The sequence below is a fragment of the Geotrypetes seraphini genome, chromosome 4 (assembly GCF_902459505.1).
Source record: "Geotrypetes seraphini chromosome 4, aGeoSer1.1, whole genome shotgun sequence".
NCBI classification, from domain to species: Eukaryota; Metazoa; Chordata; class Amphibia; order Gymnophiona; family Dermophiidae; genus Geotrypetes; species Geotrypetes seraphini.
The window spans coordinates 168170147-168182578 of NC_047087.1; the positions used below are offsets into that span (position 1 = coordinate 168170147).

General features: G+C 42.6%; 1 protein-coding gene across 2 annotated transcripts in view; it reads right to left on the minus strand.

Annotated features, from left to right (window-relative positions):
- LCAT (lecithin-cholesterol acyltransferase) overlaps positions 1-12432 on the minus strand; it is an 87590-nt gene that overhangs the window by 41076 nt on the left and 34082 nt on the right. For both annotated transcript variants that reach the window (XM_033942869.1, XM_033942868.1), the window contains exon 2: positions 8856-9012. In XM_033942869.1, the coding sequence (XP_033798760.1) occupies positions 8856-9012 (157 nt within the window). The remainder of the gene's footprint in view (positions 1-8855; positions 9013-12432) is intronic.

The following is a 12432-nucleotide window of genomic DNA, read 5'->3' on the forward strand; positions in this document are numbered from 1 at the left end:
AAAGTCCAGAAGCAGGGGACTGTACACAAGGCAGTGCTGACCCAAATTCAACTGCCTGATTATATTATTGTGAACCTTTGTATTTCATGCAATATCAGTCCATCTTGAACTACAAGGCTGTTGCCTATATTTTTTTGATTTATTCAACCAGTGGTTTAAATAAAGTTTATTTTTGCTTGGCCATTTCTGACTAAGATGCCTTTATACTTTGCATGCTGATAAGTTTGGAATGTGCCTGTTCTAAAGACCTGAAGGATTCCTTAGTGGAAAGGGACACGTCGGGTTTCAGCTTTGGTCACATTCCCAGGTGCTCGCTGCGCCTTACAGGAGCCCGGGTTGTGACACTGCTGAACAAGGGAAAATAAAGGGAGAGCTGCTACTGGACCTGTAGGGAGGGAGGAGAGATGCTGCTGGGAGGGGAGGAGGGAAAGGTAAAGGAAAAGAGTTACTGCTGGACAGGGGAGGATGAAAAAAGGAAGGAAATAGCAGGGAGATTAGAGGAGGGGAAGGAGAAAATCCTGGAGAAGGACCGAGATTGTCTGGCAAAGTTACATGAGAAAATGGAGTAGATTCTGCGCCGTTCACGGAGGAGAGTGTTTATGAGTAACTTGAAAAACTGAAGGTGGACAAAGCAATGGGACCAGACGGGATCCATCCCAGGATACTATGGGAGCTCAGAGAGGTTCTGGTGAGTCCTATTAAAGACTTATTCAACAAATCTCTGGAGACGGAAGTGGTTCCTGGGGACTGGAGGAGAGCGGATGTGGTCCCTATTCACAAAAGTGGTCACAGGGATGAAGCAGGAAACTACAGGCCGGTGAGCCTCACTTCAGTTGTTGGAAAAATAATGGAAGTGTTGCTGAAAGAAAGGATAGTGTACTTCTTTGAATCTAATGGGTTACAGGATCCGAGGCAACATGGCTTTACAAAAGGTAAATTGTGCCAAACGAACCTGATTGAATTTTCTGATTGGGTGACCAGAGAGCTGGATCAAGGACATATGCTAGATGTAATTTACTTAGATTTCAGCAAAGCCTTTGATACAGTTCCTGATAGGAGACTGTGGAACAAACTTGAAGGACTGAAGTTAGGACCCAAAGTGGTGAACTGGGTTAGACACTGGCTGACAGACGCCAGAGGGTGGTGGTTAATGGAAGTCACTCGGAGGAAGGAAAGGTGAGTAGTGGAGTTCCTCAGGGTTCAGTACTGGGGCCGATCCTGTTCAATATGTTTGTGAGTGACATTGCTGAAGGGTTAGAAGGAAAAGTGTGCCTTTTTGCAGATGATACCAAGATTTGTAACAGAGTAGACACCGAAAAGGAAGTGGAAAATATGAAAAAGGATCTGCAAAAGTTAGAAGAATGGTCTAATGCCTGGCAACTAAAATTCAATGCAAAGAAATGCAGAGTAATGCATTTGGGGATTAATAATAGGAAGGAACCGTATATGCTGGGAGGTGAGAAGCTGATATGCACAGATGGGGAGAGGGACCTTGGAGTGATAGTGTCCAAAGATCTAAAGGCAAAAAAACAGTGTGATAAGGCAGTGGCTGCTGCCAGAAGGATGTTGCGCTGTATAAAGAGAGGCGTAGCCAGTAGAAGGAAGAAGGTGTTGATGCCCCTGTATAGGTCATTGGTGAGGCCCCATTGGAGTATTGTGTTCAGTTTTGGAGACCATATCTGACGAAGGACATAAGAAGACTTGAGGCGGTCCATAGGAGGGCGACAAAAATGATAGGAGGCTTTCGCTAGAAGACGTATGAGGAGAGACTGGAAGCCCTGAATATATATACCCTAGAGGAAAGGACGGACAGGGAAGATATGATTCAGACGTTCAAATACTTGAAGGGTATTAACGTAGAATAAAATCTTTTCCAGAGAAAGGAAAATGGTAAAACCAGAGGACATAATTTGAGGTTGAGGGGTGGTAGATTCAAAGGCAATGTTAGAAAGTTCTACTTTACAGAGAGAGTGGTGGATGCCTGGAATGCGTTACCGAGAGAGGTGGTGGAGAGTAAAACTGTGACTGAGTTCAAAGAAGCATGGGATGAACACAGAGGATCTAGAATCAGAAAATAATATTAAATATTGAACTAAGGCCAGTACTGGGCAGACTTGCATGGTCTGTGTCTATGTATGGCCGTTTGGTGGGGGATGGGCTGGGGAGGACTTCAGTGGCTGGGGGGGGGGGTGTAAATAGGCTGGAGTAGGTTTTAACAGAGATTTTGGCAGTTGGAACCCAAACACAGTACTGGGTAGATCTTTGGATTCTTGCCCAGAAATAGCTAAGAAAAATTTTTTTTAATTGAATCAGGTTGGGCAGACTGGATGGACCATTCGGGTCTTTATCTGCTGTCATCTACTATATTACTATGTTACTATGAGTCAGGGTGGAATGGAGAGATCAGATGAGGGAAAGGGGAGAGACTGAGGAATGAGAAAGTAGAGAGAGATTGATGCTGGGAAAGGAGTCAGCAGAGAAATAAGGAGAGAGGGACAAAGATGCTAGATCTGGTGTAGGAGAGATAAAAATGAAGAGAGCAGTGAAGCTGGAATGAATCATGGAAAAAAGAGAGAGGGGGCACAGGCAGGATGGAAAGGGGAGAGGGGCATAGAAAGAAGGCAGATACCATATGGAAGGAAAGAGGGCAGACAGTGGATGGAAGGGGCAAATGCTGGATTGAAGAGACAGAGGGCAGACGCTGGAAGGAAGAGAGTGAAAAGAAGATGAAAGCAGAAACCAGAGACAACAAAAGGTAGAAAAAAATAATTGTATTTCTATTTTGTGATTAAAATATATCTGATTTGAAATATGTATCCTGCTAGAGCTGGTGTTAAACATAACTGGGGACTGCAAAGCCCAGTAAGTGCTTCTTTAGCTTCTAGCTGGCTTAGGGCTCTCTCTGAACAGGGGGCAGTTGCCCTAGTTGCACTCCCCTAACACTGTTCCTGTCATGTGTGACTGTGGTATTCTGTTAGCATAATATTTCTGTTTAGCATTCTGTAATAATTTGGCTCATTCAGTTTTCTTGATAGCAGAGGGGATATATGTGAAGGGGAGGGGAGACAGGGGTTTTGTTGATCCTTGCCCTGTATTATTTGTATTTATAAAATGACAATTGTACAGAATATTGTTTCTTTTTATACTTTAATAAAATACGTTCAATATAAAATCATAACTATTTGAGGCTTGTACGGATGGGATCAGATGGTTTGCGCAGACCGAGCTTGCAGGGATGGGGCAGAGACGGGTTTTTTAAATTTCAGTCTTAGTAGTTTGCCGGTCCACAAAATAATTATTTTATTTCTGCCGGTCCTTAGGTGTAAAAAGGTTGAAGAACGCTTGTCTAAACAATTTACATTCATATACTCAAGCATCTATCCTGGTGGGCTCAAAATCTACCTAGTGTACCTGGATCAATGGAGGAGTGCTTTTGCACTTCACTACAATAGTTTTTAAAAGTTTTGAAAACCTATTTATTTGCAGATATATTTTCATGTACTTACTTTAATGTAGACGTGAAGGTTGGATGGGATATACTGTATGTTTGTTTTATTATGGATGTTTTATTGTGAGCTGCTTTAATTTAAGCAGCATATAAGTACTGTAAATAAATAAATGAATGCATGATTTTGTATATGGTAACAGCTAATGCAGAAGCCATTTTTGTTATGTTTTGATGGTTACCTCATGCTAAGTCATGCATTATAGGCATTTTGTGTTAGTGGACAGAATTAGGGGCTAGATCAGGGGTGGGCAATTCCAGTCCTCGAGGGCCGGAATCCAATCGGGTTTTCAGGATTTCCCCAATGAATATGCATGAGATCTATTTACATGCACTGCTTTCAATGCATATTCATTGGGAAAATCCTGAAAACCTGACTGGATTTCGGCCCTCAAGGACCGGAGTTGCCCACCCCTAGGCTAGATGCACTAAAGTCAGCGATCATCACTAAATCTGTTTTCACAGCTATAGCAATGATCGATTTTACCGACTCAATACACAAAATGGCTCACTGCATGTTTTTCTCCTCGATCACCCATTTTCTGATCCAACCATGCAAATTAGCTAAAGCCCCATGCAAAGTAGCCCAGCACTAACATCACTTGGCTATGCAAATAAAAAACAACCAAAAAACAAATAAACCCAAGGGTTTTAGCTATTGGAAAAAACTGACAGGTCTGCCTTTTTTTCTTTTTTTTCAATGGCAAAGATATTTTGTGTGTTACACATACAAAATATCTGGGCCATAAAAAAAAAAGAAATAAAAGTCCCCCACTGCTGATGATGGCTCTCCCCAATGACCTCTAACGAACACGGCACCGGGAATCCTCCCCCATGAGAGAAAATTGGCAGGAGGGATGCCCACTCCCTCCTGCCACCAGAAGCCCTAACAGCAGTGACAGGAGGCTGCTTCCCCTGTCACTACTGTTAGGGCTCTGAGCATGTGCCAATCGTTCACATGAAAACTTGGTAATGCATCGATCGCTGATCCACAATCGTCTAGAGAATCAGCCAATAGCGATCCAGTCGGTATTACCAACTGACTTTAGTACATCTAACTCTAGGTGACATATGAGTGAAGAACAAGTGTGGAAAGTGTACAGCATTTGGAGGTCTCTTTACTAAAGGGTGTTAAGCCTTAATGCAAGTTTAACGCACAAGAAAAGGCTTACCACAAAATGTGTTAAACGTTTTATAGTATTGTGCCTGTCAGCATGTGCTTAACTGTGCATTAGCTATTTAAAAAAATAAACATTTTGCAAGGGTCGTGTCATGGGTGGAAAATGGGTATGGAGACATTATCCAGCTGGTGTGTTCTGATTAGCACTTGCTAACTGGATATTTATCTGGGAGCATTTAACACTTCCTAAATAGGAGCTTGTATGTGCTTTCATGTTAATATTTTACAAGTACTGTGTGCTAATAGGAACATTAGTTCATTATCTGCAAAATAAAACCGGTAAATCATGGTAAATCTGGGCTTAGCATGTGGGAAAGTCCTGCATTAGCATGCCCTAAACCCAGATTTCAGTGCACTTTTGTAAAGAGACAACATACAGTTCTTTTTCTTAGGTGCCATCGACTCATGCTCAAGTCCTAGCAACTTGAATTACAGATATATAACAAAATAGTTGTTTTCAATGTGTCCAGCCATCTGATTGCACATCATCCTCTTCTCCTACTTCCTTCTGTAATGATTTTTCTCTTCTGACAGTATGACCAAAATAAAATAGTCGTAACTTCATCATTTGGATTTCTCGTGACATAGCTGGTTTGATCTCTTCCAGAATAAATTTGTTAGTTCTGGCGGTCCATGGCATGTATAAAATCCTTTTCTAGCACCAAAGCTCAAATGAGCTCAAACGTGCAGTTAGTGCCTTCTTTTTAGAAGGCTGTAAGTGGTCCCACATTAACTGTGCCCAAATAACACGTGCTAATAGAACTTTTAACACAAGACCTGCATAAATGGATACTGGGCATGCCTTCAATAGGTGCCATATTAATTTTGCAGTTACCATGCATTAATTTTCTACCTGAAGCCTTGGTAACTTCAAATTTTAACACACTCTAGCCCTGTTCTCAGGAATGGCTCTCAACAATTTGAAGAATTTTCTGTACAGTTCTGCTTCAGATAATTATTGATACCTAATGCAGAAAAAATGGCCTAATGCAGGAAACGCTAAAGCATTCTGCATTATTTTTGTCATATGCGCACGCTAACCATGCCCTAAATATCTTTTTTTTGTGGGGTTGTGTCAGGAGCAGAGAGTGGGCATTCCTGCACTAAGCAGTTAGCGCAGAACCAGTTAGCATAGAGATAATGAGGGAGCCCTTGCTGCTTACAAAATAGGAGGTAGCAAGTGCTCCAGCATCAAATTTTTAAACTGGCTGCGCACTAATGGCAACATTAGTACACAGTAATTATTTTAAAATAAATAAATAAATAAATCAAGATTTCTACAGCCAAAGTAAAAATGGCTTTAGTGCATGGGCCTTAGAACAGCTTGTGGTTTGAACCTAGTGTTCATTGCAAATTATAGTTTTTAATTTTATATAGTAATAAACTGCTTTACATGTACTTGCATGTTTTGCATTTCATTACTATGTAATCTTCAATGACCTAAGGGACAATTAATGAAACTTAAGGCCCTAACATAGCTTGATAACATAATCCACAGACTCAAGGAGGAAGTTATCTATGCAGTAGCAATAGACGTTTTTCTGGAAAATGAAAAGCAGTTCAGGGGCCACATTTTTATTCAGAAAATTTTTAAATAGTGGGTCTTTAGTTAAGTTCATATTCAGTGGGACACATTTTAACTAAAGACCCACTTTTGAAAACTTCTAGAAAAAAATGTGGCCCCTGAACTGCTTTTCTGCAAAAAAAAAAAAGTGAGGAACATTAAACCTCTCAGAGCTTTTTCATAAACCAGTTCCTTCTTCCTTCAAAAATCATCTACACCCAGTATTGAGCCTCTTGAGGCCATTTAGATGTAGCAGATTCCAGGACTAGATATTCTTCCTGTTTCAGGATTCTGCTGCCTTCATCTGGAACTGAGGCCATGGTTAGACACAGTGAGGAGCTCTTAGAACTCAGACATAACTTATCAAATGCCTTTCAATCTAATCTCAGAGCTGTATAAGAAAATGACTCCACCTTACTTTCACCACATCCTGCTCACTAACAGACTGAGGGCCAGATTCTCAAATCCAGCAAGTCGATGTAGTGACCATAATGGGAGCAATTTGACTTTTATGGGTGATTCTCAGCATAATGGCATGCAAATTATATGCATGCTATCAGTGTGGAGAATTGTCAGTAAAGGGAAGAGTAATCACTAAGTTCCTCCCTCCTATCAAGGCTGCTCTTCCTACCCCGATCAACTGAACTGTCAGTTCAGCTGATTGACTGGAAGGGAGAGCAGCAGAGGGAAATTCTCCCGCCGACAACCCCCTCATCGGCTGCTGCCCGGCCCCCTCCCCTTACACTCTGTACAAGATCGGCAAGAAGGATGCCCACTCCCTTCTGTAGCTGGGGTCCTTTGCCAGCCTCCAGGTAGCCCCCCCCCCGCATCTTTAAGATGAAGAACAGTAGGAGGGATACCCACTCCCTCCCGCCGCTGGGGTTCTCCACCCCCCGACAGCATCCTGACAACCCCCAACAGTCCCCTGACCCCCACCCCCACTTTTAAGATGAAGGACAGCAGGATGAATGTCCACTCCCTCCTGCCACAGGGGTCCTCTACCACCACACCACCCAACAACCTCCCGTACCTTTAAAAAGAAGGCCAGCAGGAGGGATGCCTACTCCCTCTGGCCGGCAGACCCGCCTCATCAAAATGACGGGCCTTTCCTTTCCTGGTGCATTCTGGTATACACTAGGGTTAGACTTAAGGCTCTGATTGACCCAGGCATCTAAAGCCCCTCCTATGCCCAGGATCAAACCCACAATCTATAGCTGCTGAGGCAGGAACTCTAGCCACTAAGCCACTTCTCCATACTGTATAGGGTTCTGCTTGAGCTTTGATCAGCAGCAGCAGCAAAAAAAAAAAAAAGACACCCGAGGTTGGAAGCTTTTTTTTGTTTGTCAGAGTTCAAACACAGAAGTAGTAGTTACAGCTTCTGCCTCAACAGCAGTTTGATCCTGAGCAAAAGCTTTAGAATGTTTTGAACAAAGGCAGCTTTTATACATCTGTTATTTGAGTATATGTTTTGTACCTAACAACTGAATTCTGCCCATAGGGATGGCACGTACACACACATAACAGACGCACAAACAACTACTGGCAGCTCCAGAACTCCTGTAAAATCTTAACCGGTAAGAGGTGGGCATTCCCTTTTGTGCATCACAAGGAAAGCTCATTTAAATACTAATGAGCTCCTTGTAAAGCATTTGCAGTGGCTGCTATGGCAATCAGTAAAAGCCCCCAAGAACCCTTTTGCGCATTGGAGGCAGAGTTGCTAGGCACGTTAAGACTGGCTACAAGCAGTCGTAAGTGAAGAGCAGACTTTTGTGCATTGGGACCTAAGATCCTTCAACCTAACAAGGCATTCACAGCAGATGGTGGTATAGATTTACCTAATATTATCAATCCAGCAGTCAACTTCCAGTGGAAGAAATAGGTTCTCCATATAGAGAAGTAATCTTCTGTCTTCTGATAGCACATCCAGTTCAACACAAAAATTTGACTGCTCTAAGTCTGATAGATGTTGGCATTGTCATCTTGAAGCAGAGACTTTAGATCATTTATTGTTCTATTGTCCATTAATTATGGATTTTTGGAAATCAATTTGGGGCCAAATTAATAATTTATTAGAAAATCATGTGGCATTATCATATGATACAGTATTATTTGGCATGTCTAGGAGAGTTAAGAGTCAAATCTCTTCCAAAAATAATAAACTCTTACTTATTTTAACAGGGGTTGCCATAAAACAAATAACATGTATTGGAAAAATTGGAAAAGATTAAGCTACAGTTTTTGGTGGAATTCAGTGTATCATATATACAAAATGGAAAGGACGTTAGCTATTCAGAAAAGGGGCCATTAACAAATTATTGTAATGAATAGGTATTTTTTCCCCTGAGTTATACAAATGAAAGAATGGGGTGGGGGAGGGGGGAAATAATTGTTAATGTAATAATTATATGGTGAATAATGTGTTTTTGTACAGTTTCCTGATATATCAACTGTAATACATTACTGAAGTTTGAAAATCAATAAAGATTTATTAAAAAAAAAAAGACTAGCTACAAGCAGTCATAAGTGAAGAGCAGACTTTTGAGCATTGGGATCTAAGATCCTTCAACCTAACAAGACATTCACAGCAGATGGAGGTATGGATTTACCTAATATTATCAATCCAGCAGTCAAGTCCCAATGGTAGAAATAGGTTAAGGTTCAGCCATATAGGGAAGTAATCTTCTGTCTTCCGATAGCACATCCAGTTCACCACATCCTTCTTGTCCAATTTGGCCTCAAGTTGATTTCCAAGACACCCTGGTACTGCATAGTATAGAGAGAAAAAAAATTGGAAAAGGGAGTCTGTGGCAGGGCCAGATTAAGAACTCCTGGTGCCTTAACCAGTGAAAAATGTTGGTGCCCCTCACCCCAGACTGTATATTGGTCCTGAAAAATTTGGTAAGTTAAAGGTAATGAATTAATCCTAAAGTAAATATTATTACAAATACATATAATTTATTTTCTGAGAGAATTATCATCTCTACGATTAAACATTTTATAATTTAAAAAAACTTTCATCCCCCTCTTTGCTCTTACAAATTCTTCAATAATTTCATTACAATTATGTTGTCGAATACCTATTTCTATGCACAAAGGGATAATACTTCAAATCTTTCATGGATCATTGTTGTAAGTTAAGTTTCTTTGGGAAGAAAATAAGCATTCTGTTGTGCAGTTTGTAACCTTCAGTGGCGTACCAAGGGGGGGGGGGGCGGTGCGCCCCGGGTGCCAGCCCTAAGGGGGTGTTCCCGGCCTTGCCGTTCAGTCCCCCGCCACCCCCGAAGGACCGCTCGCCCCACTGACCTTCCTGCACCACCTGTGAAGCAGCCCGCAGCAGGATCGCGAAGTCAGCGTCAGCGATCCCTGCACTGCTTCCTGCGCCGCGATCCCGCCCCTCCTCTGATGTCATCGGAGGTATGGATGCACTTACCTCGGTCTCAGTCTTGACCTTGAATCCAGTCAAGCTTCTCACAGAGGTTCTGCCTTCTGCCTCAACCTTGGCTTCAACTTTAATCAAGCCATCCTCATTCGGCGGGTCCTCGTCCTCGAGTAAATCTGCTAAGTCTTCTCCTGATGAGATGCTTGCCTCGCTGCCTCCCTCAGGTCAGGTACCAGCAGTAGTTATCAAGATACCCAAGAAGCATGTCTCCAAGTCGAAGAGTCATTTTTCCTCCTCTTCCTCGGAGACTATAGCCACACCAAATGTACCAGATCCTCAAGTCTCGGTGTCACATTTGGAAGCTATCTTGGATTGTCAGTTTGGTAATATGCTTGCTAAACATGCTCCTACCTCGACTCTGCTGCCTGCAATCCAGCCTGAGCACTTAGCAGTATCACAAGGAGTCGAGTCCTTGGCTGTACCTCAAGCTGATCCTCCTCACTCTATATAAGGAGTCGAGTCCTTGGGAGTGCCTCGAGAGGACTCTTCACACTCTATGCAAGGATTTGAGTCTTTGCGAGTATCTCATCTGAAGCAAAAGCACACTACTCAAGGAGTCGAGTCCTTGTCAGTGCCTTGAGATTCTTTGACACCAGGCGTTCAATCACTTTTGGTGTCTCAATCTTGATCTCCAGCCCCCAGCCTTCCCTCCTCGTATAAGGCATCGCCCTTCTTGAGGCATAGGGCAAAGATTCCTCGACTTTCTCAAGACCTGCCTGGTTCGAGGTACGGTTCTCCACATCAGTCGAGGCAATCATCGGGCATAGATCCTCTTCTCGAGACAAGACTCGTCTCTCCAGACCTTGAGACACTTCAAGGCTTCCAATTCTGAAGTCAAGGACACCACCTCCAGATACCGTTGCTTCTTCTCCTGAGAGGGATTCTATCCATTCTCTCAGTGAGTCATCTATACCTGCATATTCAGGCCTCAGGTATCAGTACTCCAAAGAAGCTTCACCTTAGTATATTAATGGGTAATTTGAGAGACTCCGCAGGAGGACGAGACATACCCATTTCTTCTAAATACTCCTGAGAGTATTTGGAATCAGAACCCAAAGTAATATTGAGCTCCTTACTCATTTGACGTAGGAAAGAAGAAAAAGATATCTGCTCCAAGGAAGGTTGACCTCGAGGAGAAGATGGTCACTAAATACTCTCAGGAGTATTTAGAAGAAATGGGTATGTCTCGTCCTCCTGCGGAGTCTCTCAAATTACCCATTAATAGACTTCTTTCTCAAACCTTCAAGAGAAAACTTGAGACACCTTATTCCATTCCCGCTGTCCCAGGAAAGCTGGAGTCTCGTTACAGGATGGTCCACTGCAAGGGATTTGAGAAATCTCAGTTATCCCATCAGTCCCTTCTTTTGGAGTCTTCTTTGAAAAAGACTAATCCTGCCAAAGTTTATGCCACTGTCCCTCCTGGAAGAGAGGGCAGGACCATGGTCAAATTTGGTCGACGGTTGTATCAAAATTCTCTCATGGCAACTAGAGTTTTGAATTACAATTTTGTTTTTATTTCTCATTTCAAGCATCAAGAATATTTCAAATATATTCCTCAACATCGTCTTCCAGGTTTTCAGCAGACGATCACCACTCTGACTCAACTCCGCATGCATCTCCTTCAATCTTCCTATAATGCATTTGAGCTTTCCTCGAGGGTCGCTGCCTTTTCAGTAGTGATGCGCAGGCTTGCCTGGCTCCGCACCATAGACATGGATCTTAATCTTCAAGATCGTCTGGCCAACATTCTTTCTCAAGGCAATGAATTTTTGATGACTCCATCAAGGCAGCTACTAAACGATTGTCTGAACATGAAAAATCATTTGCTTCCATCACTCATCCTAAGCCTTCTACATCTAAAGGCTTCAGACCTCTTCCATATTATCAGAGGTGTTTTCCACAGGGAACAGCTCCTTATACAAGAGCACCTCCTAAGAACCAACTAAAACAGCAGCAGAGGCAGCAAAAAACTCAGACTCCTGCTGCACCTAAGGCCTCTCAGCCTTTTTGACCATCTAATAGAGCATAACCTCCATTGTTCTGCCTCTGTCCTCTCCCCTTCCCATTGGAGGTCATCTCCATCATTTTTACCACCACTGGGAGATCATTACATCAGATCTATGGGTGCTGTCCATCATCAGGGAAGGATACTCTCTTCATTTCATCCAGGTTCCTCCAGATCTGCCTTCAAACGAGTATCCTTCCAATCCATCCCAGACCGCCCTTCTTCTTCAGGAAGCTCAAGCTCTGCTTTGTCTCCGTGCCATTGAGGAGGTTCCTCTGGAACAGCAGAGCAGGGGTTTTAACTCCCGTTACTTCTTAGTTCCGAAGAAGACGGGCAATCTGCGACCTATTTTGGACAAGTTTCAAGTTTATTAGGTTTCTTGATTAATCGCTTAATCAAACTTCTAAGTGATGTACATATTAAAATTTACATTTGTTAGGTGACAATACAATACATAAAAATACTTAAAAAAAGACAAAATTACACTCAATTTAACATACTCTTAACATTAGGTGAGGAGGGACCTCAGAGTCCTCAACAAATTTCTGGTCAGAGAGAAATTTTGGATGCTGTCTCTGGCATCTCTATACCCCCTTCTAGATCAGAACGATTGGTTATGTCCAAGATTGTTCACCAACTGCCTAGTGGTAGAGGCAGCAGCTCTGCAGAGCCATGGCCTCCAGGTGTTCTCATACCTGAACGACTGGCTTATCAAGTATTCAACATCTCAAGGGGTTAT